This window comes from Phacochoerus africanus, chromosome 9 (genome assembly GCF_016906955.1).
Source record: "Phacochoerus africanus isolate WHEZ1 chromosome 9, ROS_Pafr_v1, whole genome shotgun sequence".
Classification (NCBI taxonomy): domain Eukaryota; kingdom Metazoa; phylum Chordata; class Mammalia; order Artiodactyla; family Suidae; genus Phacochoerus; species Phacochoerus africanus.
The window spans coordinates 54,616,694-54,640,954 of NC_062552.1; the positions used below are offsets into that span (position 1 = coordinate 54,616,694).

Genomic DNA, 24,261 nt, shown 5'->3' on the forward strand with positions numbered 1-24,261 from the left:
CCGGCCAGCGGGAGCCGAGCGAGGGCAGTAGCCGGGGCCCAGCTCGCCCGGCTCGGCAGGGGCGCACCGCAGACAGCGGCGGGGCCTGGGCGAGCAGGAGGGGCCGAGGCGGCGCGGGGGCGGGCGAGCCTGTCCCCGCCCCGCATGCCGTTCGGCCCGGCGGCCGCGAGAGGCCGGGGACCCGCGCCGGGTGGGCGCAGCGGAGCGCGCCGGCGGCCCTGGCCCCAGCGGGAGCGACGGGTGGGCGGACGCCCGCCTTCGCCTGCATCGCTGTCTTTCCCCCGGGCCGTTGTCCCCCGGGATGTGAGGGCCGCAGCTCCGCCGGCGGGGCCTGGAGTGGAGCGGAGAGCGGACGCAGACGGTAACGCGCTGGGCGGGCGCGGGGAGGGCTCTGGCTGCCCTGGCCGTGTCCAGGCTTGGGCAGCAGGAGCGCGGGCAGCGCTTCGGGGTCAGAGGCGGCCGGAGATCCCGCATCGGGCAGTTGTCGTTGAGGTCCCAGAGCCGGCAGAGCCAGGGAGGGCCGCAGCCCAGGAGGGCCGGGAGGGGGCTGGGCCGGCGAGCAGGCGAGCGCCCGGAGACCCAGCTGCAGGTGCCGGGACCCCCTTGGGATCCAAATCTCTCTCCCCAGCTCCACCTACTTTGGCCTGAACTCAGCCTCCGAGGGCTAAAAATATTGCCCCGAGGCTCCTGAGCGGAATCAGATCGTGCTAAGTAGGGCACAAGGCTGCAGAGGCGACCGAGCTAGCTCTTCGGCCCCGGGGCTGGAGGAAGACTCCTGAGCAGCGGCTCCCACCTACGCTCGGCGGCTAGCGGTCTCGCTGAGCCCAGCAGGCAAGTGCGGGGCCGCAGTGGTTCTCTGAAGTTGCCCCACAACCGCAGCCGTGCCTAGCTTCTCGCTACCCATCAATCACTGCTGGCTTCTCAGGGGGTCCTGCTTTAAAAGCAGTGGCCGAAAGTTACCCACTGAAGGAATTAGAACTATCAGGCAGAAGCCGTAGGGCTCTTCATGTTAGAAACGTCAGCTGTGGCTTCTTTTTAAATTCATTCCATGTTTCTGAATGAGAGAGGAGCTGTGCCAGGCACTGTTTCTGGTGAGTACCAGTTCGATTCAAGAGGGTAGGGAGAAGAACTTTCTTGTTAGTCTTTGGGGGCTTTGGCTGTATCTTTTTTTTTTTTTAATCTTTTTTCCTTATTTTTCTTTTTTCTTCTTCTTCTTCTTTTTTTTTTTTTGGAGGAGGGCCCACCTGTGAAGGAAGGGAAGTTCCCAGGCTAGGGTCCAGTTGGAGCTGTGTTGTCAGCCTACACCACAGCTCACAGCAGTGCTGGATCCTTAACCCACTGAGTGAGGCCCCAGATTGAATCCGCATCCTCATGGATACTAGTCGGGTTTGTTAATGCTGAGCCACAACGGGAACTCCTGGCTGTATCCTTTAAATCAAAACAGATACCACTGTATTCCTTTGAAAATAGAAGCATATGGGCAGGGAGCCTGGACACCCTCCTCCTTTAAGTGATTGTGTCTTTCTTGTAGGCAAGTCCTGTGGGCAGCTGGTGATAATCAGGACATTGTATGGCTAACTCAAAAGCCACAGCTGGGAAGTTTGTTATCTGGTCGTGTTTTTGTTTTTTTTTATAGCATCTACCTGGGAGAGAGCATCATCTTCACCCTAGGGACAGAGTGCCTCCAGGACTAGGCAGGACCAGTCTCAGATGTGCCTCTTGCTAGTGCTTTCTTTGTCTCAGCCAAGAGAAGACAGTCCAGGTTGGGTCAGGCTCCATAGCCATTGTTGGGATTTGGTGCTTAGAAGCTTCATTTTCTCTGGAGTCAGACAAAATAGGTGTTCTTTGGGAGCAGCCCTTTGGAGGAACTCAGTGGGGCATTTTGGTGGGAAGAGCACCAGGGGCATTTTGCCTGCCGGAGCTCCCTCTGGTGTCCCTCTGGCCAGGTTTGTGTGGAGGCCAGTATGAAGCTGAAAAAGCAGGTGACAGTGTGTGGGGCTGCGATCTTCTGTGTGGCGGTCTTCTCACTCTACCTCATGCTGGACCGAGTGCAGCATGATCCCACCCGACACCAGAACGGTGGCAACTTCCCCCGGGTGAGTCCTGCCTGATTTCTAATCCCTGCGTGTACAGATCATCTGGGCACAGGTTATTGCCCCCGCTGGAGAGTCATGTCAGCCCAGGACAGGAGCATTCTTTCCCAACAGGCAGATTTTCTGGAACCTCAAAGCTGAAAGCAGTGATGGCCAAAAAAGAAAGACGGAGTTCCCATTGTGGCTCAGTGGTTAACGAACCCAACCAGCATCCATGAGGATGCAGGTTTGATCCCTGGCCTTGCTCAGTGGGTCAAGGATCTGGCATTGCCGTGAGCTGTGGTGTAGGTCACAGACCTGGCTCAGATCTCGAGTTGCTTTGGCTGTGGCATAGGTTGCCGGCCACAGCTCCTATTTGACGCCTAGCCTAGGAACCTCTCTATATCACAGAAAGAAAGAAAGATGGGAGGAAAAATGGCAACATATACTGCCGCTCTGTTCTGGATTCTAGGCGGCCGTTGCTAATGTCTCACAGCAGTCTTTCCTACTAAGCCCCAGGGCAGTCCTTGTCAGCGTGCTGCTCCCGATGATTGTTGAAAATAGACATGGGAGTTGAAATCTTGGCCACCCATGAGCTAGGGAGTGCGGGGACTCCCACTCCAAGCAGATGGCAGTCCTCAGTAGTGCTTCTCACCTCTTCTTATCTGAACAGAGCCAACAGTGCTGTAGGCCCATGGCCCTGCCTTCGACTGGGGGAGGGAAGGCTCAGAGTCAGGCATCAGATGGTGGGCCCCAAGCAGAGATCCTCCATGTGACATAAGAGCTTGGGGTGGTGGCTCTCTGATTTTTTTTTTTTTTTTTTGGCAGAGTCAAATTTCTGTGCTGCAGAACCGCATTGAACAGCTGGAGCAGCTGTTGGAGGAGAACCATGAGATCATCAGCCACATCAAGGACTCTGTGCTGGAGCTGACCGCCAACGTGGAGGGCCCACCTGCCCTGCTGCCCTACTCTATGGCCAATGGCTCCTGGGTGGTGCCACCAGAGCCCCGGCCCAGCTTCTTCTCTGTCTCCCCTCAAGACTGCCAGTTTGCTCTGGGGAGCCGGGGCCAGAAGCCAGAGCTGCAGGTAAGAGTGAGAGCTGACAGGGACCCACAGTGGCCGTGGCTGGGGCACTGAGCTGCTCTCCTTCCCGTCAGATGCTGGCTCTATCAGAGGAGTTACCATTTGACAACTTGGACGGCGGCGTGTGGAAGCAAGGCTTTGACATCTCCTACAGCCCACACGACTGGGACACCGAAGACCTGCAGGTGTTTGTGGTCCCCCACTCTCACAATGACCCAGGTGAGGGCCCAGCAGAGCCTTGGGAGCCGGGATGTGAAGGGGGCTTTCTAATGGCAAAGGTGAGGGGGGGGAGCCATTGCAGATGGTGGCCTCCTCAGGGGACCCTGTGTTGGCTCCCCAGGCTGGCTCAAGACCTTTGACAAGTACTACACAGAACAGACCCAGCACATCCTCAACAACATGCTATCCAAGTTGCAGGAGGACCCCCGGCGGCGATTCCTCTGGGCTGAAGTTTCCTTCTTCGCCAAGTGGTGGGACAACATCAACGCCCAAAAAGAGCCGCCGTCCGAAGGCCAGTGCCAGTCGGGGAGGTGGGGGGCGGTGGGGGCGGGGAGGCTCTCCTTTGAGCCCTGGCTAGGGTGGGTATGAGGTCCTCTCCTAGAGCCGTGGATGCCATGGTGCCAGGGAAGAGGCAAGAGGAACCATGGCAGAGCTGAGGAGTGATGGTAGAGGGGCTGGGAATGAGAGGGCAAGAGCTGGTTTGAGGGGCACTCGCGTTAGGAGAAATGAAAGTAATGTGAGCACGAGGGCAGCGGAAGCGTGGGCCTGGCCCCTGGAAGCACAGACAGATCCGGGGACAAGCAGAGCGAGGGCAGCATGGAGGTTGTCTGGCGGGACAGGAGGGCTCCTGTCTGTTCTCCTGGACCTGGGTTCAGGTGAGCTGGCTTGGCCAGGCCAGTACACGGGTCCCGACCCTCTGGTTGGCAGGACTGGACCAAGGGCCTCTCCCCCTTGTTGAGTGTGTGTCTTCAACTCCAGGCTGGTGGGCAATGGGCAGCTGGAGATTGCGACAGGAGGCTGGGTGATGCCAGACGAGGCCAACTCCCACTACTTCGCATTGATCGACCAGCTCATTGAGGGACACCAGTGGCTGGAGAAAAACCTTGGTGAGTCTGGGCTCATGAGTGGGAGTCTGCCCCCCCCCCCATAGCTGAGCCCAGGGGACAGCAGGGGTGCCGCGAGGCACAGGGACTGGAAGGGGGCCGTTCCTTTCTAGGCTGATTCTGCCATCCTGGATCTGGTGTGATGGCAGGAGGGGACCCGGGGCCCCAGAACTGGGAGGCCAGGCCCTGAGGCATTCGGGCCTGTGGCTTCCGTGCCCCTGCCCAGGTGCAACCCCGCGCTCAGGCTGGGCAGTGGATCCCTTTGGATACAGCTCCACCATGCCTTACCTGCTGCGCCGTGCCAACCTGACCAGCATGCTGATCCAGAGGGTGCATTATACCATCAAGAAGCACTTCGCCGCCACCCACAGCCTGGAGTTCATGTGGAGGCAGACCTGGGGTAAGGCCAGGTAGGGTGGAGGGGGTCACGGCTGCAGTTCTCACTGTGGAAGGGCAGGGATGTCAGAGATAAGACCCATATGTGGGAGTTCCCGTTGTAGTGCATCATAAACAAATCCAACTAGGAACCATGAGGTTGTGGGTTCGATCCCTGCCCTCGCTCAGTGGGTTAAGGATTTGGTGGTGCCGTGAGCTGTGGTGTAGGCCGCAGCTACAGCTCCGATTAGACCCCTAGCCTGGGAGCCTCCATGTGCTGCGGTGTGGCCCCTAAAAAGACCGAAAAAAACCAAAAAACAAAACTCTACATGTTCTTCAGAGCAGACCAGCCAGCCTGGTGCTGACCATCAGAGGCTCTCCATTGGGTTAGGTGGGGATCGTCTTGATCTCTGGCCTCTCTGGGGCCTGCTGTCTGTCCCAAGGGTCTGAGCCTGTTGTCCTGTGGAGGATCCATGGGCTCTGGAGCCCTCCCTGTGTCCTGACTCTTGGCCTGCGTGTCCTCTGCAGCCTTGAGTCCTGTTCATGCCCCCCTTCCTATCAGGGCTGCCTTTAGCTGGAGCAGGTGCCTGCGCCCAGCCCCGGGGCTGACTCCCCAGTGTACTTTCTATAGACTCGGACTCCAGCACGGACATCTTCTGCCACATGATGCCCTTCTACAGCTACGATGTCCCCCATACGTGTGGCCCAGACCCCAAGATCTGCTGCCAGTTCGATTTCAAGCGCCTGCCCGGTGGGCGCATCAACTGCCCTTGGAAGGTGCCACCCCGGGCTATCACCGAGGCGAACGTGGCCGAGAGGTATTGCTTCCCAGCCTTGTTCTGGGTGTAATAGTGCCATTTTCATTCTGCGGAGGAGTCCGGAGACCTGGCCTCTGGGCTGGGCTCTGCTGCATGGGAGGTTTCTGCTTCCACATTCATAAAAGGGGTGTGGGCTCGGGTGCTGAGTTCAGGCCCACAGCCCCTGCTGGGCAGGTCCTTTACTGTGTCTCCCTGGAAAACTAGCGTAGTTCCAAGGAACCATCTTTCTTCTTTTTTTTTTTTTTTTGGTCTTTTCTCGTTTGTCTTTTTAGGGCTGCATCCATGGCATATGGAGGTTCCCAGGCTAGGGGTCAAATCAGAGCTGTAGCTGCTGGCCTATGCCACAGCCACAGCCACAGCCACACCAGATCCGAGCTGCATCTGGGACCTCCACCACAGGTCACGGCAATGCCAGATCCTTAACCTACTGGGCGAGGCCAGGGATTGAACCCGCAACCTCATGGTTCCTAGTCTGATTCATTTCTGCTGCGCCACAACGGGAACTCCAGGAACCACCTTTCTCCCAAATGGTTTTATTTCCCCAAATGAGCATGTTTTCCAGTGTGTTAACAAACTGTTGAAGCTAGTTGACTGACTCAGAGGCTGATAATTCTCAAATTAGTTGCATTGCCTTACAGCCTTTAGCCTGATACTCCTTCATTTAGCTCGGGCCTCCTGCCTTGGCTTAAAGTCAGCTGAGATCCTCAGGGCTTTGCACACCCAGGATCCCTTTCACATGCACATTTTGTGCTTCCCAACCACCTCCAGCCTCTATTCCCTCTGAGAGAATCCTTAGGGACCCCAAATCAGCTCCCTTGAGGAAAGGGTGGATTGATAGCGAGCTAAGCAGGAGTTCCTATCGTGGCTCAGCGGTAACAAACCTGGCTAGGATCCATGAGGATTCGGGTTTGGTTCCTGGCCTCTCTCAGTGGGTTAAGGATCACGCATTGCTGTGGCTGTGGTGTAGGCCGGCAGCTGTAGTTCTGACTCGATCCCTAGCCTGGGAACTTCCATATGCCTTGGGTGCGGCCTTTAAAGGCAAAAAAAGAAGAAAAGAGCTCAACAGTGATTTAGCCAGAACTGGACTGGACTGCAGAAAATAACCAGTTGAACTGGTTTTCATGTTACAATATTCTATTTCCATGATGTCCAAGCGGTGAAACATGTGACCAGAAGGGAAAGAAAGTGGTCTTTTGTTTCTAGACTCCAGAAATCTAAAAGCTGATTCTAAGCAAGAATCTAGGGCTTTTAAGGCATGCTTTTTCTTAAAGCAGCAGCTATGGTCTACAGATGCCAGGCCAGGTTTACTGTGCAAGTCACAGGTGATAACCTCATTTTCTCCTTTAAAGAAGGGTTACTAGGCTGACAAATTAAGGGAAGGTGGTATTTGAGGAGTCCCTTCTCAAGACCAAAGTGGAAAAGAACAAGCTGGACCAGCATGGTAAAGTAGATTAGCAGCTAGTTGAACTGTGCCACCCATAACGAGCCAATTACCAGGCTCGTCTAAAAAGAGAAAGAGGCTTTAATGCCACAGGGCTCTGTTTTAATTTTATTGATTATATTAGTGACTTGTATGAAAAGGAAAATAATAAGTGTTTACATATAGGTCCTATTACATACCAGAAACTGTTTTTTTTTGTTTTTTTTTTTCCCTGTCTTTTGAGGGCCACACCTGTAGCATATGGAAGTTCTCAGGCTCGGGGTCGAATCAGAGCTGTAGCCACTGGCCTACACCAGAGACACAGCAACGCCAGATCCGAGCCATGTCTGTGACCCACACTATAGCTCATGGCAACGCCGGATCCTTACCCCACTGAGCAAGGCCAGGGATCGAACCCGCAACCTCATGGTTCCTAGTTGGATTTGTTTCTGCTGCACCATGAAGGGAACTCCCAGAAACTGTTTTAAGTGTTTAACAAATATTAATTCATTCAGTTCATTTTAATTCTCATAATATTATGATGGTAGGTACTGATGTTATCCTTATTTTATAGAATCTGAGACCCAGAGAGGTTAAAACACTTGCCTGGGGTCACACAGTGGGTGCATGGGAAGCTGGCATCGGGAGAGTCTGGCCGCCAAGTCCAGGCCCTTCACTCCAGAGCTGTGCCGCTTCACTAATTGGTGGCAAAACAAAACTAGGGTGTCAGGGTCAGGATCCCAAAAAACCTCGGTAAATTGGGATGTGGGTTGAATCGAACCAGATAAGATTTATTAGAGATAAACATATGGTTCTCTTCCACCAACAGAATAGGAAAGATCAGGCTGAGAAAAATCTTGCTGGGCCTCATGCACAGAAAACATGGTCACTGATGTCAACGTGGTGGGGTGACCCTGCGGCTGCCAAACAGGCCTGTGTAGACCCACACTGCTCCCATGGCAACTCTGGCCAGACCAGGGTTGGGGGGGGGGGGTGGCAGTGTGTGTGTGTGTGTGTGTGTGTGTGTGTGTGTGTTGCCTGATTTCCGCCAGACTCCTGTATTCAGTGCTGAGCCCCGCTCTGGGATCCTGATGAGGGGCTCTTCGGAGGGTTGGGGGGGGGTGGCAGTGTGTGTGTGTGTGTGTGTGTGTGTGTGTTGCCTGATTTCCGCCAGACTCCTGTATTCAGTGCTGAGCCCCGCTCTGGGATCCTGATGAGGGGCTCTTCGGAGAACTGCTGGTGAGCGGGTTCTGCACTGCGGCATAGGGACCCAGTAGAGGAGCTGGGTCGGTAGAGGGTGATGAGAAAACACGGCGGGTGGAGCACGCTTGGCTATGCCTGCCGGTCACGGGGAAGGAAGACCAATTTGTTCTGTACGGTGTCTGAGGGCAGAGTGCAGGCCAGGCAACTGAAGCCATGCATCCAGAGGAACTCTCTAGCAGTCCAGAGGACCCTGGGCCCCCCTCCGCTGTGCCCTGCTCTCCCATCCCACATGGAGCCACGTGACTCTACATGGGAGGGCTTCTCTCAGTCTGGCTCTGCTCTGGATCCTGTAGTTGGAGGCTCCACCTTGGGCCTGTGCACCTCTCCACCTGCAGGGCAGGCCTGCTCCTGGACCAGTACAGGAAGAAGTCCCGGCTCTTCCGAAGCAACGTCCTCCTGGTGCCGCTGGGCGACGACTTCCGTTATGACAAGCCCCAGGAGTGGGACGCCCAGTTCTTCAACTACCAGCGGCTCTTTGACTTCCTCAACAGCAAGCCTGACCTCCACGTGCAGGTCTGAAGGGTGCTGGGCTGGGGGCCCGGGGGCCTCGGCAGTGCTGCAGCCCAACCCTTCCCATGAGGTTCTGTGCTCCCCATTACAGCGCCAACGCAGGGCTTTGTTCCCAACCTGTGAGCAAGGCTCAGTGTCATGCTTCTTCCCCGGGCTCCCCGGCTTCTGTGAGGTCCACAGGGTGGGCTAGGCAGTGACCTTCCTCTGTGTAGGCAAAATCCCTGCCCCTGCCCCTGCCCCAGCTGCAGCACCAAGGGCCACGGTCCCGAAAGGCTCTGGAGCTGATGGAAGTGGGGTGTTGGCGTCCCTACAGGCTCAGTTTGGCACCCTCTCTGACTATTTTGACGCTCTCTACAAGAGGACAGGGGTGGAGCCGGGGGCCCGGCCTCCCGGTTTCCCTGTGCTGAGTGGCGATTTCTTCTCCTACGCGGACCGGGAAGACCATTACTGGACAGGCTATTACACTTCCCGGCCTTTCTACAAGGGCTTGGACCGTGTCCTGGAAGCCCACCTGCGGTGAGACCCGCCCCCTTCCAGGCTGGAGGGAGTAGAGTAAGCCTTTGGGGTTTAAACAGGGGCTGGATTGGCTCGGAGGGGACTGGAAGGGCCCGGAGACCAAGCCACGGGGAGAAAGGGGGGAAGGAAGAAGAGTGGGGCCTGCAGAGTTGGCAGGGGGGGCTGCGGAGCTGTGACAGGAGGCTGGCTCCTCTCTCTGGCAGGGGGGCAGAGATTCTGTACAGCCTGGCTGTCGCCCACGCCCGCCGCTCTGGACTGGCTAGCCATTACCCGCTCTCGAACTTGGCCCTTCTGACGGAAGCTCGGCGCACATTGGGGCTCTTCCAGCACCACGATGCCATCACCGGCACCGCCAAGGAGGCAGTCGTGGTGGACTATGGGGTCAGGTGGGAGCCCTCTCTTCCCCATCAGCTCCGTGCCTCTGCCCATCATCCCCAAAAGGAGGAGGATGCGCTGGGCGGTCCGTGGGCAGGCCTGCCAAGGGCTCATCCTGCTGGCAGGTGGACAGTCTCTCGGTGGTCATCTCTCCCATGGTCCCTCTCCTGCCCGCCCTCCCAGGCTTCTGCGCTCCCTTGTCAATCTGAAGCAGGTCATCATTAACGCAGCTCACTATCTGGTGCTGGGGGACAAGGAAACCTACCACTTTGACCCTGAGGCTCCCTTCCTGCAAATGGTGAGCCCCGCTCTGACATCTGCTCAGGGCTAGGGGGCGCCCTTTGGCGTGTGCAGTGCTGTGTCAAAAGCTGTTGCTCTTTTCCTTCTCGGTCCTGGGGTGAAAGCTCTGTGTCCAGTGCAGTTGGTGGTCCACATCCAGGACAGGTGGGGGGCCGGGGAGGGGGCAAGTCCCCAAGTCAGGGCAAGCCCCCACGACGGTTCTTCCCTTCCCCATTGCTCCTCTCCAGGATGACAGCCGCACAAATCACGATGCCCTACCAGAGCGCACAGTGATCCAGCTGGAGTCTTCACCCAGGTGAGCCGGGCTGGGCCAGGCCCAGAGGCAAAGCCCTTCCCCAGCTGCGGACACCCTCCCAGCTCCATGGCCACCCCCGCCTCTGCAGAACCACCAGGGACCCTTGGCCTGGCCACCGTTCCTGCTTCAGCTGCCCCAGAGCAGTGCCCTCCTGGGTGAGCTTACCTTCTACTCACAGGTATGTGGTGCTCTTCAACCCACTGGAACAGGAGCGGCTCAGCCTGGTGTCCCTGCTAGTCAACTCACCCCGGGTGCGGGTGCTTTCAGAGGAGGGTCAGCCCCTAGCCATTCAGATCAGCGTGCACTGGAGCTCTGCCACCGACCTGGTCCCCGACGTCTACCAGGTGAGGCGGGGCTCAGCCCTTGGTGCTAATCCTTGGCCTCTCCCTGGGGCCTCACCCTGCCCATCGACACCAGCTTCTCACCCTCTGGTTTGCACCCCCTGCTGACTCCCCAGGTTGGGGACAGGAGTTCTCGGAGGGGGGGGTGCCCACAGGACAGTCACTCTTGGGATCTGAGTTTCTCCTTGAAAGGAAGGGGAAGTTGGGGGGAGATATGATGATGGTAAAAGTGGCAGTTAGATTGCCCCATCACACGTACATTCCGGAAACATTTTTGAGGAGTTCCCATTGTGGGTCGGTGTGTTAAGAACCTGACATAGTGTCTGTGAGGATGCAAGCTCAATCCCTGGCCTTGCTCAGTGGGTTAAGGATCCTGCCATGAGCTGTGGTGTAGGTCACAGGTGCAGCTCGGATCCCATGTTGCTGTGGCTGTGGTGTAGGCCAGCAGCTGTAGCTCCGATTCGACCCCTCTGGGAACCTCCATATGCTCCAGGTGCGGCCCTAAAAGGAAAAAAAAGAAGTATTTTTGAAAGCTTAAATGGGCAGGTACCACTTCATAGTTATTCAGATATTACTTGGGACTCCTGAAAGTCTGACAAGGGGCAAGTAACATCGCCTCCACTCTGGGCAGAGAGGACAGAGGCCCGGTGGGTGCAGGGACTTGCTTGAGCTCTCAGGACCACAACCCCTGGCCTGGGTCAGAACTGACACCCGCCATGCACCTGCAGGTGTCTGTGCCTGTCCGCCTGCCGGCGCTGGGCCTCAGCGTGCTGCAGCTGCAGCTGGGCCTGGATGGGCCCCGCACCCTGCCCTCCTCCGTGCGTGTCTACCTTTATGGGCGGCAGCTGTCTGTCAGCAGGCACGAGGCGTTCCCCATACGCGTCATCGACTCTGGCACCAGTGACTTTGCCCTCAGCAACCGCTATATGCAGGTCTGGTTCTCAGGCCTTACCGGGCTCCTCAAGGTAAAGGGCCAGGGGCTGGGAGCTGGAGGACAGCTTGCGTGTCGGGGGGTTGTGCCGAGCTGCCTCCCGACTGATGGTGGACCTGGGAGCGGGCCGTCCTGGCCTCAAGCTGACAGCACAGGAAAGCTGGGCTTGACCTCTTGGGGAAGTTCGTCCACGCCCTCCCAGGGGGCAGGCCTGACATGCTGGCGTGGGGCCAGGGGTCAGGGCTGTGTTTTTTGGCAGAGCATCCAAAGAGTGGACGAGGAGCAGGAGCAGCGGGTGGATACGGAGTTCCTCATCTATGGCACCCGCACGTCCAAAGACAAGAGTGGAGCCTACCTCTTCCTTCCTGATGGCGAGGCCAAGGTACCCTCAAGACACCCTGCATGCCCCGGTCACCCCCAGGGTGGGGGGCAGGTGGCTGAGGACTGCCACCTGGGGGCCTGGCTCAGCCAGGGCTCTCGGCCCAGAGGCTGCTGGAAACAAGTCCTCCTACCCAACCCCTATCTGGCACCCCCCTTGCACTTCCGCTCGGGATTCACTGCCATCTGCTCTCTCCCCAGCCCTACGTCCCCAAGGACCCGCCCGTGCTGCGCATCACAGAGGGCCCCTTCTTCTCAGAGGTGGTTGCCCACTACGAGCACGTTCACCAGATAGTTCGGCTTTATAACCTTCCAGGTGAGCCCTGCAGGCGAGGATGCTTGGAAGGAGGTGCAGGCTCCGTGGGCCGTGACACACTCTTCCTTCTGCCCGTTGTCGCCTCACACGTATTATTTGAGGCGGGAGGGATGCTTCATTCACTTGGGGTAGGGCCAGTCCAGAAATGCCGGGTCACAGTCTCGTCCCAGCCCGGTCTCTCAGACTGTGGCTCACGCTCACGCGGCTTGGCCTTGCCCTGTGCCCTGTGCCCAGGGGTGGAGGGGCTGTCTCTGGACATGTCCTTCCTGGTGGACATCCGGGACTACATCAACAAGGAGCTGGCCCTGCGCATCCACACAGACATCGACAGCCAGGCTACCTTCTTCACGGACCTCAACGGCTTTCAGGTGATGCCCGGGGCCCCAGAGACCCCACAGAGCAGAACTCGGACCGTGTGTACTGCCTCCGTCACGGGCCCTGGCGGGTGGCCTGTCCTGAGGAGGAGGAGGAGGTGGAGGAAGCAGAGGCCAGAGGGATCGGGGGGCCCAGGTGGTGCCCGGATGCACTCCATCTGCTGGCCTTGCCCCCGCAGGTGCAGCCCCGGCGGTTTTTGAAGAAGCTGCCCCTGCAGGCCAACTTCTACCCCATGCCGGTCATGGCCTACCTCCAGGACGCTCAGAACCGCCTCACGCTGCACACCGCCCAGGCCCTGGGTGTCTCCAGCCTCCGTAGTGGTGAGGGGGGAACAGAGTCTGTCAGGAGTGGGGGTGTGGGGAGGAATGGCAAGATCAAGAAGCCCATCCCCATCCATCCCCCAAGCCTGTCCTCTCTTCAGACGGACCTTTTAACAGCCCTGTCATTCACACAGCGGCAGGCGCTGGGAGAAGGCAGATGCCTGCTGTCACCCGCTTCCCTAGTGGAGGCAGCCATGGAGGCGACGAGGGGGTCGGGGGTGGCCTGTTGGATTCTCTCAAGAAATATCAGGGTGTTGAAGGATGATTCTCAACTGAGTTGTGCAGCCTCCTTCTCCTGGCAGGGATGGGAGTTGGGACAGTGGTTGGCAGAGCGCACTCAGCATTATAATGAAATACTTAACAAAGGAGAAAATATGTCCTACTTTCCTACTAATGGTTGTTCACAGAATGTTTTGATACTTAAGAATCAAAACAGGGAGTTCCCGTCATGGCTCAGTGGTTAATGAATCCGACTAGGAACCATGAGGTTGTGGGTTCCATCCCTGGCCTTGCTCAGTGGGTTAAGCATCCGGCGTTGCCGTGAGTTGTGGTATAGGTCGCAGATGCGGCTCGGATTCCAAGTTGCTGTGGCTCTGGAGTAGACCAGTGGCTACAGCTCTGATTGGACCCCTAGCCTGGGAACCTCCATATGCCGCGGGAGCGGCCCAAGAAATGGCAAAAAGGAAAGAAAAAAAAAAAAAACCCAAACAAGGACATGAGACTGACCTGGAGCTGGTCACACTGGGCCAGCCTGGGTGGCTTCCCTGTCCTCAGGGATATGGGAACAGTTTGCACTTGGTGGCCTCTGCCGCCATTAGATTGTCCTTCTTTGGATGGATCCTTTGCACAGGGCTGAGCCAGGGGTGCCCAGTCCAGGCTCTGCAGGGCTGGTGGCGAGCACAGTGGGGACCCGACTTCCTGCTGGAAGGTGTGTGGCCCTGCTGCCCCTTCGCCCAGGCTCACCTCGCCCAGTGTCCTAAGCCAGCCCAGTGTCCACTCTTGCTTCTCCCTGCCCTTCTGGAAAGCCGTGTGCAAACAGGGCATTGTTTTATCTCCCTGCCCTTCTGGAAGGCTGTGTGCAAATGGGATCGTTTTACATGCAAGGAGTCCATTTTTGGATTTGGGGGAGTTTTTCTGTGGTTGCTCAGGGTAAAGACTAAGGAACTACAGAGTCAGGATGCAGGCTGGGGAGATGGACAGACAGACAGAGTCATCTATGTGGGCTCCTCTGAAGATTCTTAAAAAAACAGGTGCTGGGGAAAATCTCCCTTCCAACATATGTCAGCTTTGCCATGAGCTCCTTCCCAGGCATGTTTTTAAAAGAAAGCAAAGATGTCATCTGCCATCTCTCGTCCCCAGGGCAGCCCCCAGTGCCACCTAATTGGAGCCTCCGCCTGATGTGCTATCTGGCTGTCCTCTCGCTGCCCTTCTTTTGACAGATGTGGCGGGCAGAGCTGGAGGGCATGTGTTCTAGTCACAGCAGAATCTGCCCGGCCTGAGCAAACCTGCCCCGGGGTCAGGGTCTCTGCAGCTGCTGCCGATGGTTGTTGATGAGGGTTTTGCGTTTGCTGTTCATTTTTTTTTTTGTCTTTTTGCTATTTCTTTGGGCCACTCCCGCGGCGTATGGAGGTTCGTTCCCAGGCTAGGGATTGAATTGGAGCTGTAGCCACCGGCCTACGCCAGAGCCACAGCAACGCCGGATCCGAGCCGCGTCTGCAACCTACACCACAGCTCACGGCAACGCCGGATCGTTAACCCACTGAGCAAGGGCAGGGACCGAACCCGCAACCTCATGGTTCCTAGTTGGATTCGTTAACCACTGCGCCACGACAGAAACTCCTGCTGTTCATTTTTATTTGCTGTTTATGTAGCCACTCTAGAGATGGTTCCCCACCTGGGCACCTGGGGTGGCCCCCACTCCTGAGCCACAGAGCACAGGCGGTGAACTGCCAGGGTCGAGCTGCACCCCCCCAACCCCTGCCCACTGGCCTCTTGTTTCCACTTCTGCAAAGCCAGTCCTTCACCAGGCGCCTTCCACCTTGAGGTGCCATGGCTGCTTTGTCCCCTGTGGAACTCACAGCTTCCAGCCACTTCCCTGGGCTTTTCCCTCGTGCCCGTGGTTGGGATTCTTCTTCCAGAGGTCGGTGTCTGCTTGGGGATGAGGGGGGCGGGCCGGGGGCTCACGGTTCACTTCCCCAGGCCAGCTTGAGGTGATCTTGGACCGGCGCCTAATGCAGGATGACAACCGGGGCCTGGGCCAGGGGCTCAAGGACAACAAGAGAACCTGCAACCATTTCCGCCTCCTGTTGGAACGGCGAACCCCGGTCAGGGAGGTAAATTCTGGACCTCCCCCGCAGGGAGCCAGGTCAGGCTAGGCCCCGTGGGTGGCCCTGGGTTTCCAGCCTAGGGCTTGAGGAGCATCCTAGAGGTGGGCAAGGGGGTAGCGAGAGCAGGGCCTGGTTCCCGGGTTGGCGGGAAGTGAGCCTGATGCTTTGCTGGTCCATCTCACGCAGCCTGGCACCTCCCTCTCCCACAGCACCCTGTCGCCTGTGCCTTCCTCATGCTCATCTCCCATCTTCCCACCCCCACCCCCACCCCCGTGTCCTCTAACCCTCTCTGCTCCTGCCCCGCTCATCTCATGGCTTTCTTTGCCCCCACCAGCCTGGCTTTTTCTCCAAACTGGCAGCCATGTTTAGGGGCTTGATCTTTCACAACAGCAGGAGCAGGAACCACGAGGTAAGGGCCAGCAATGGGGCGTTGAACTAGCCTTAGTGCTTCGTAGCTGGAGGTGGAGCCCGTGGATGGCAGAGCCTGCTGCTCCATCTTGCACACGGGGGCTCAGTCACTCACTCATCACATAGCTGCTGAGCACCTGCTGTGCCGTGAGGACGGAGAGGCACGCACGCTTGTAAGATACTAACTCCGGTCTCTAGGAATTTACCCACGAGTAGGGGCAGGGACAAGCTAGTGTGTGAAAGTAGGAGGTAGAACGTGGGTGCGTCCCTTGGTCCTAAGGAGAACACAGTGGGCCAAGGGGATCAAGGGCAGCTTCCTGGAGGAGGAGTCGTCCCCAAGCCTCTTGGATGAATGTGGGTCTGCTCTGCACACTTGAACCAAGGTACAGGGTGGGAGGCAGAGAAAACAACGCGAATACAGGAAGAGCCTCGAGCTTCACTCAGCTAGGCTCAAGCTGCCTGTCCAGTGTGATAGCCACTAGCCACATGTGACCATTTAAATGTTTTAAAACTGGAGTTCCCATCATGGCGCAGTGGAAACAAATCTGACTAGGAACGATGAGGTTGCAGGTTCGATCCCCGACCTCGCCCAGTGGGTTAAGGATCCGGCGTTGCCATGAGCCGTGGCGTAGGTTGCAGACGCGGCTCAGGTCTTGCATTGCTGTGGCTATGGCGTCGGCCGGCAGCTGTAGCTCCGATTCGACCCCTAGCCTGGGAACCTCCATTTGCCACGGGTGCGGCCCTAACATGCAAAAAATAAGTAACTAAATGTGTTAAAACTAAATACAATAATAAATTCAGTTCTTCATTCAAACTAGCCTCATTTCATGTGGCTCAATGGCCACAGGTGGTTAGTACCCACTGTGTTCAGTAGTGCAGATGCAGCAGAGTCCCATGATTGCAGAAGGTTCTAGTGGCCCCTGCTGGGCTGCTGTGGGGGGTAGGCTAGGGCAGACTGTAGTGGGCCCTGAAAGCCCAGCAAAGAGTCTGGGTTCCTCTTGGAGGCCAGCGAAGGATCTGAGTTGGGAGGGACACTGTTAGGGCTCTGCTATAAGCATGTCACTCCAACAGCAGGGACTAGGGTGGATCTTCAGGGAGACCGGAGGCAGGGGGACAGTTTAAAGGCTATTTCAGCAGGAAGTGGGGGTGGCTTGAACTAAGCCACTGGACGGGGAAGAGGGGTTGGATGTGAGGATACTGCCAAGACGGGGATGGGGTCGGGGCCAAGGGAAGTGGGAGATTCTGGACAGTAGGCAGGAGGGTGGCACCAGGGACAGAAAGCCAGAATACGGCCACCACAGAGGCAAGTTCAACCGTAAGTGTGACGTCTGGGTTGGCCATCTAGGGAGCAGCTTCCTAGTTGGCACAGTGGTGGGGACCACTGGGCCCAAGCATCAGGGCTGGTGCTGTGGATACAGGGTCCTGCCTGAAACCGCAAGGTTGCCCCGAGGACTTTCTCTATCAGAGGTCCATCCTCCATGACAAAACATCCATCTGTCTTTCTTCCATTCTCCTCCCTGCACTGAGCATCTCTGTGTGGTAGGAGATGTTGCCGATGCGAGTGTGTGGCTCACGACAGCGTTAGGGAAGCAAAAAGGCCGCAATGCAAGAGGAGGGATGGTCTAGCGAAATAGCCCTTCCTGCATTGTGCGAGGTGGGACGTGACCGCACTTGAAGGGCCCTGGAGTCAGGCACCCTTGTCTCCAGACACAGCAGGGCAGGTCTTTCCAAAGGAGCTGACCTGGATGTGCTGTTATCCTCCTGCCCAGCTCCACTTCCTCAGCCACGTCTCGGGCCCATCTTTCAGGTTCACGATGGCCTCCCTACCAGCTACCCGTCCCTCCTCAGCCACCTGACCTCCATGTACCTGAATACCCCTGTGTTTGCCCTGCCCGTGGCCAAGAAGCAGCCCCCAGGTCTTGCTCTGCGCTCATTTCACCCTCTGGCATCCTCAGTGCCCTGTGACTTCCACCTGCTCAACCTGCGTTCGCTCCAGGCCAAGGTGAGTGTCCCACGCAGCACTCTTCCCCCGGGACCAGATGGTGGCCTCTCAGCATCCTGTCCCAGCCCTGCCTTCCGGGCAGAGGTGCTGCTGCCCCGTGAGCCCTGCAGAGACGTCCCACCCGTTCCCGCCCTCCATGTGTCTGTCACCAGGATGAAAACGTGCCCGCAGCAGAAACCGCACTCATCTTACACCGCAAGGGTTTTGACTGTGGCCTGGAGGCCAAGAACTTGGGCTTCAACTGCACCACAAGCCAAGGCAAGGTGAGCAGGCCCCAGGTGTGGGAAGAGAGAGGAGGGTGGAAACAGAGCCCCCGGGGCAGCAGGCAGAGCTGGGGGAGGAGCCTGGGGGTGGGGCTGGCCCCAAGAGCAGGGAGGTGGACGGGGTCACTCTGGGGCCTCACAGAGAGAAAGAGAGAAGCTGCTGACATGTGTTTTCAAAGCTTCTGAGGCTTGGCTGGGGCCAGTTCCATATTACAGGTGGAGAACTCTGTCAAACAAATGGAAACACCAGAAATTAAAAAAGCCGGGAGTTCTTGTTGTGGCTCAGTGGGTTAAGAACCCGACTAGTATCCGTGGAGATGCGGGTGTGATCCCTGGTCTCACTCAGTGGGAGGATCTGGTGTTGCCATGAGCTATGGCGTAGGTCGCTGACACCGCTTGGATCTGGCGTTACTGTGGCTGTGGTGTAGGCTGGCAGCTGCAGCTGCTGGCAGCTGCAGCTCCACTTCGACCCCTAGCCCAGGAACTTCCATATGCCGCTGGAGCGGCCCTAGAAAGTAAAAAAGCAAAAACCAAACCAAACTGAAAGCCATCATGCTCTATTCATTGTTTAAGCCAGCAAATGCTGGCAGTGATAAATGCCTCCATGTGCCGGGCGCCAGCGATTCAGAAATGAGGCAAGACATGGTCCCTGTCCTCTGTGCAGCAGGTCCTGCCCTGAGGACCATGGGCCGGATTCAGGCTTGAGCAGATGCTGGGCCACCAGGAGGCCCCGTAGCTTCTGGGAGGTTCAGGCGTGTGGTTGGAGGAAGGGAGGCAGCAGCTGGCGTAGCAGCCCCCAGCACTGCTGGGCACCTTCTCTTCTCACCACAGGTGGCCCTGGGGAGCCTTTTCCATGGGCTGGACGTGCTTTTCCTGCAGCCAACCTCCTTGACTTTGCTGTACCCTCTGGCCTCACCATCCAACAGCACTGACATCTTTGTGGAGCCCATGGAGATCGCCACCTTCTGCCTCCGCCTGGGCTAGGGCTTCTCGTGGCCTGAAGAGAAGCTCCATCCACAGAGACTGCCTCTTCCGAGAAGGTCGGGCTGGGCCAGCCGCCTCGGGTATCCCTTCCCGATCTACCTCTCAGAACCGCGACAGACTGGGCTCTGCCCTCAATTTCTGTTTCTCATTGCTTCTGCATTTGGGGGCAACCCACAAGCGCAGTGTTGGGCGGCCAGGGCAGGTGCCAGGGAGATGCAGGCGGGATGGCCTTTGGCCAGAGTGGGCGGTGCCAGCCTCTGCTTTGAGTCGTGAGTGTCCACCTGGTCGGGCCCAGGCTCAAGCCCTCATCCTTCCCCCAAGTGGGATGGAGGAGAAGCAAGGGAGACGTCAGGGTCACTGTGCGAGCTGGCTCTAGGGCAGTCCTGTGGCTGTGTAAGATCCACCTATCCTCGTGTGACAAGCGGCAGCAAAGTGATGCCGGGAGGCAGGGGATGGGAACCCCGAACGGGCAGTGGGGCAGAGGAGTAGGAGGAATTGCTGCTTTCTGTGACGGCTCCACTCTAAGCACTCCCTGACCCGCATGCCCTAGCCCAGGGCTACGGTGTGGCAGGAAGGACTCGCAAAGTCTGTCATGGCCAGAGGTCATAGGACACTTCAGGTACCAAAACCCCCATCTTATACTGGACACCTGGCCTATGTGTTGATTTGCGGGATGGTGGCCCCTACATGACTTCTCTTAGGTTCCAGCACTCTGTACACCACTGTCCCCAAGAGCTCCTTCCTATCATGGGGCTCTTTGCTCGGGTGAATTTCCTTTCCCTGGAAGAAAGTGAAGCCCCCACAGCAGCCTGTGTGGTGGGCAACTGGGGAAGGCTTTCATCACCCCCCCCTGCAGCCAGGCAGGAAGCTTCACCTTCATGCACCCTTCTATGGACGTATCCGATTCCTGGCACCAGGACTAGGGCTCTGTACACTAAATTAGGAGGCACCCCGGCTGCCAGTCAGCCTTCCTTGCAGCTTGGATTAGCAGAGAAACATTTATGATCATTTCTATAGATGCTGAAATGATAACCAGTAAATTTAAAATCCATCCCTTACTGAACTCTCTATAGGTTAAGACGAGAAAGAAACATCTGGATTTAGATAAAGGTGTCTCCATCTGAAACCAACAGTCAGTGGCATTCTAAAGAGTCAGACACCACAGGCGTCCCCATAAATTCTGAAATTAGCCAAGGACATACTCTTGTTTTCAGGAGGTTCCTACACTGCTACCCCCTGCAGTGTGGCAGAGGAGAGAGCTGAGAAGGATTGCACCTGTCGTTATTGTAGGTGACAGCCGGCCAACCTGTACAGCCAGAGAAGATCAACTTAAGGCCGTAATAGAGCATACGCTGGGCCAGCGCCCACAGGGGATGTCTCGTTCCTGTCGAGATTCTCCCAGTCAGCTCCTACATTTGGTGCATTCCAGTGAGACTTGATCTTTTTTGGAATTTGACAGGTTCTCGTGTTCATTTGAAGGAGGGACTGTATGAGAACAATAAGAAAATTCTGAATGATGAGTTGGGGGCAGGGGTGCTAGGTGTGGGGAAAAGGCACTCATCCCGTGGAATTTCCAGAAGGACTCCTGACCAACCGTTCGTTCAGTCGGTGTGACCTGGAGTGGGATCAGACTGCTGGAACCAAAGAGGGAGCCTAGCCACAGACGCAAGGGTGTGGGGACTTGGTTACAAGATACAAGGAGTATTTTAAGTGGGAAAAAGATGGATTATTTAATAAACAGTACTTTATGACAACTGCCTATCAAAGTAAAAGATCTCTCCCTCGCAGCTTCCACAAAAATTAGCGCCAGAGGGGGGAGAAAAAGGTTAAACTAGAAAAGTGCTGAGGAAAATACAGGATTGTTTTTGTACCCCTGGGGTGGGCAGGTCTTTTCTAAGCGTAACATGAACCTCAAAAGATGCAATAAGAGAGAAGATAAACAGATTTTACCACCAAAATATATTGAAAGTTTCTGTATGATGGGAACCACCAAGGTTAAAACACAAAAGACAGATTTAGGAGAAGATATTTGCAGCACTTCAAAAATTGGTGAGTATAATTACTTTAAGGAGAAAAGCTTCCTTTGGGCTCCTTAGAGCAAGTCACTGGGGCCTGCTAAAGATTCAAGAGTGAGGGAGTTCCTGTGTGACTTAGCAGTAACAAATCCAACTGGTAACCATGAGGACGTGGGTTCGATCCCTGGCCTCGATCAGGGGGTTAAGGATCTGGTGTTGCCGTGAGCTGTGGTGTAGGTCACAGACGTGGCTCAGATCCCGTGTTGCTGTAGCTCTGGCGTAGGCCGGTGGCTACAGCTCCGATTGGACTCCTAGACTGGGAAACTCCATATGCCTGGGGAGCGGCCCTAGAAAAGACCAAAAAAAGAAAAAAAGATTCGAGTGACCAGCTGAGTTCTTCCAGGTCATCCAGGGTTGTTGCCAGGATCAGGCCAGGGCACGTGGAATCCTGTCTGCAGCACAGTGGAAGAATGAGGATTATCAGTGTGATGTGCTTAGCACAGGCCTGGTACACAATAGAGGTGAGCTCCAGTCATGTTAGTAAAGGATGCTGAGCAGGTACTGTCACTATAGCTGGTGTAATGTGCTAAATTTGCTAGTATAATGCAATTTGTAATCAAATCATAAGGCAGGATCTGTGAACCCCCTAGGACATTAGCAGAATAAAGGCTATTCTCTTTGGTGGTCTCAGAGGCACAATGAAATTATTCATCTGCCAGGAATTAAAATGTTTACTCCTACACACTGGCTTTTTAGACCTGCGTTAAGGCAGTTGCTCACGGTGTGGTCCAGCGTCACTGGAATTGCTTGGTGAAAGTCCAGCTTCTGGAAACAAAACCCTCCCTTAATGCGCTGGAGAGAAGCAGGTTCCTCGGCACAGCATGTTGAACCAATCTGTGGGAGTAGGGGCCAAAGAATCTGCATTTTTAACAAGCTCCCAGGTGAGTCTTTGACACAGGATGTGGGAACGGACCTACTATTTTAAGGCTAGCAGCAACCCTTTCCCTCGGAGCTCTGGCTCAGAGTTCTGGGGGTTACAATCAAAACTGGAACCAGGATATAACACAGAAGCAACTTCAGCCACTGGAAATGCATAGGATTCTATTCCTCTCTGCAGTTCTCCATCCACTAAGAATCGTTCTGGGCATTCCCTGTTGGCTCAGTGGGTTAAGGACCTGGTGTTGGCACTGTTGGGATCTATCCCTGGTCCAGGAATGTCCACATGCTTCGGGTGCAGCAAAAAAACCCACACACACAAAAAAAACCCCACCATTCTGTTTATGAAGAAGGGAAGGCTGTGCGGCTACCAAAACCAAAAAGGGAAAGGCAGACTCAAACGATGAAGATCTGGGTCCCCCCAAGCAGGGTAGGCCAGGCCCAGACAGTGCTCTGACTTGGCTTGACCAACTTTTTTTTTTATCTCTTTAGGGCCACACCCATGGCATATGGAAGTTCTCAGGCTAGGAGTCAAATTGGAGCTGTAGCTGCTGGCCTACACCACAGCCACAGCAACATTGGACCCAAGCCGCATCTTCGACCTACACCACAGCTTGCAGCCACACCGCCTCCTCAACCCACTGAATGAGGCCAGGGATCGAACCCGCATCTTCATGGAAACTAGTCAGATTCGTGTTCACTGAGCTACAACCAGGAACTCCCTGGCTTGACCAACTTTTGCCTGAAGGGATAAAATATGGTGTATGTATGTGTGTATGTGTGTGTGTGTATATATGTATATATAAAATAGGATATTGTTCAGCCTTAAAAAAATTCTGACACATGTTACAACATGGATGAAACTTGAAGACACTGTGCTAAATGTAAATAAGCCAGTCACAAAAAAGCATAATTCCACTCACGTGAGGTACCTAGAGCGGTCAGGTTCATAGAGATGGAAGTAGAATGGAGGTTGCCAGGGACCAGGAGAAATGGGGAGTGAAGAACTACTGTTTAATGGGTACAGAGTTTCTGTTTTGCACAATGAAGGGATTCTGGAGATGGATGGCAGTGATGGCTTCACAACAATGTGAATATGCTTCTTGCCACCTAACGGTAGGTTAAAATTGTTGTCTAAAGGGGAGTTCCTGTCGTGGTATAGCGGAAACAAATCTGACTAGGAACCATCAGGTTGTGGGTTCGATCCCTGGCCTCGCTCAGTGGGTTAAGGATCTTGTGTTTCTGTGAGCTGTGGTGTAGGTCCCAGACATGACTCCGATCCCAAGTTACCGTGGCTGTGGTATAGGCCAGCAGCTGTAGCTCTGATTGGACTCCTAGTGTGGGAACTTCCATATGCTGTGGGTGGGGCTCTAAAAAGCAAAAAAAAAAAAAATGTTTAATGATACACTTTATCACTTTTTTTTTTTTTTTTAGCCATCCCTGTGGCATGTGGAAGTTCCCAAGTCAGGGATCAAACCTACACCACAGCAGTGACCCCTGAGTCACAGCAGTGACAATGCTGGGTCCTTAACCTGCTGAGCTGCCAGGAAACTCCATAAAGTTTTTAGTTTTTATTTTTTTATAATTTTTATTTTTTCCATTATAGCTGATTTACAGTGTTCTGTCAATTTTCTGTTGCACAGCAAGGTGACCCAGTCACACATACATGTATACATTCTTTTTCTCACATCCATAAAGTTTTTAAAATAAGAAACAAGTATTGTGTATTCACCAAAAAAATCTGATATTACAAAAGTATAAAAATTGACTAGAGATAGACACCTCACATTTATAATAATGTTAACACTACAGAAGGGAACACTGAAAAATGAGGATAAGAATCAAAGGACTTTATTTTTAGTGTATGGTGTATATATTTTATTAAAAAGGTTTTTTTTTTTTTGATTGTATGGCTGCACCTGTGGCATATGGAAGTTCCTAAGCCAGGGATTGAATCTGAGCCACAGTTGCAGCAACACCAGATCCTTTTAACTGCAACTGAGCTGGAGATCCAACCCTTGCCCCCCCCTCCCCCCAGTGACCTGAGCTGCAGATTCTTGACCCACGGTGCCACAGCAGGAACTCCAATAAAAAGATTTGACACACATAGGACAAAAGGAAAAATTCTGGGTGAAAGGACTGATGTTTGTTACATTAATCTCTATAGACTTATGTAAATATAGAAATGCAATTATTTAAAATTATCAGAAAAATGTCATTACAGTATTAAAAAAAGACAGGAAGACAGTGCGTAAGAAGAAAGGAGGGGATATCCCATTGTGGTTCAGGGGGTTAAGAGTCCAACATAGTGTCTGTGAGGACGTGGGTTCGATTCCTGGCCTTGCTCAGTGGGTAAAGGATCCAGCCTTGCTGCAAATCTCAGTGTGGTTCACAGATTTGGCTTGAATCTTGTATTGCCGTGGCTATGGCGTAGACCTGCAGGTGCAGCTCCAATTCAACCTTTAGCCTGGGAACTTCCACATGCAGCAGGTGCAGTCCTAAAAAAGGGGGTGGGGGGTGGGGGGAAGAAAACCC

At 55.2% G+C, this 24,261-nt stretch overlaps 1 protein-coding gene across 2 annotated transcripts; it reads left to right on the forward strand.

The window, feature by feature from the left end:
- MAN2A2 (mannosidase alpha class 2A member 2) lies at positions 1-20,534 on the forward strand. Of its 2 annotated transcripts, XM_047794805.1 has the most exons (26): positions 1-361; positions 629-1,091; positions 1,947-2,096; positions 2,901-3,158; positions 3,230-3,374; positions 3,496-3,652; positions 3,966-3,980; positions 4,134-4,261; positions 4,485-4,658; positions 5,265-5,451; positions 8,470-8,647; positions 8,958-9,160; positions 9,364-9,546; positions 9,719-9,833; positions 10,063-10,130; positions 10,309-10,474; positions 11,200-11,436; positions 11,662-11,784; positions 11,982-12,096; positions 12,331-12,464; positions 12,650-12,791; positions 14,991-15,124; positions 15,453-15,527; positions 17,334-17,528; positions 17,681-17,791; positions 18,623-20,534. In XM_047794805.1, the coding sequence occupies exons 2-26, from the start codon at positions 1,059-1,061 to the stop codon at positions 18,773-18,775; spliced, it is 3,579 nt and encodes a 1,192-aa protein (XP_047650761.1). In that variant the 5' UTR covers positions 1-361; positions 629-1,058; the 3' UTR covers positions 18,776-20,534. The 2 variants fall into 2 exon arrangements, with proteins under 2 accessions (XP_047650761.1, XP_047650760.1); XM_047794804.1 differs by lacking the exons at positions 1-361; positions 629-1,091; positions 1,947-2,096; ... (1 more) ...; positions 3,230-3,374; positions 3,966-3,980 and having other exon boundaries at positions 3,533-3,666.
- Positions 20,535-24,261: the final 3,727 nt, after the last annotated feature.

What these genes read in the sequence shown, in the direction of transcription:
- MAN2A2 (XM_047794805.1), top strand. Translation starts at nt 1,059, where the DNA reads ATGAGAGAGGAGCTGTGCCAGGCACTGTTTCTG. An exon ending in CCACTCTCACAATGACCCAG is followed by an intron (nt 3,375 to 3,495) that starts GTGAGGGCCCAG and finishes TTGGCTCCCCAG; the next exon opens with GCTGGCTCAAGACCTTTGAC. An exon ending in GTGGCTGGAGAAAAACCTTG is followed by an intron (nt 4,262 to 4,484) that starts GTGAGTCTGGGC and finishes GCCCCTGCCCAG; the next exon opens with GTGCAACCCCGCGCTCAGGC.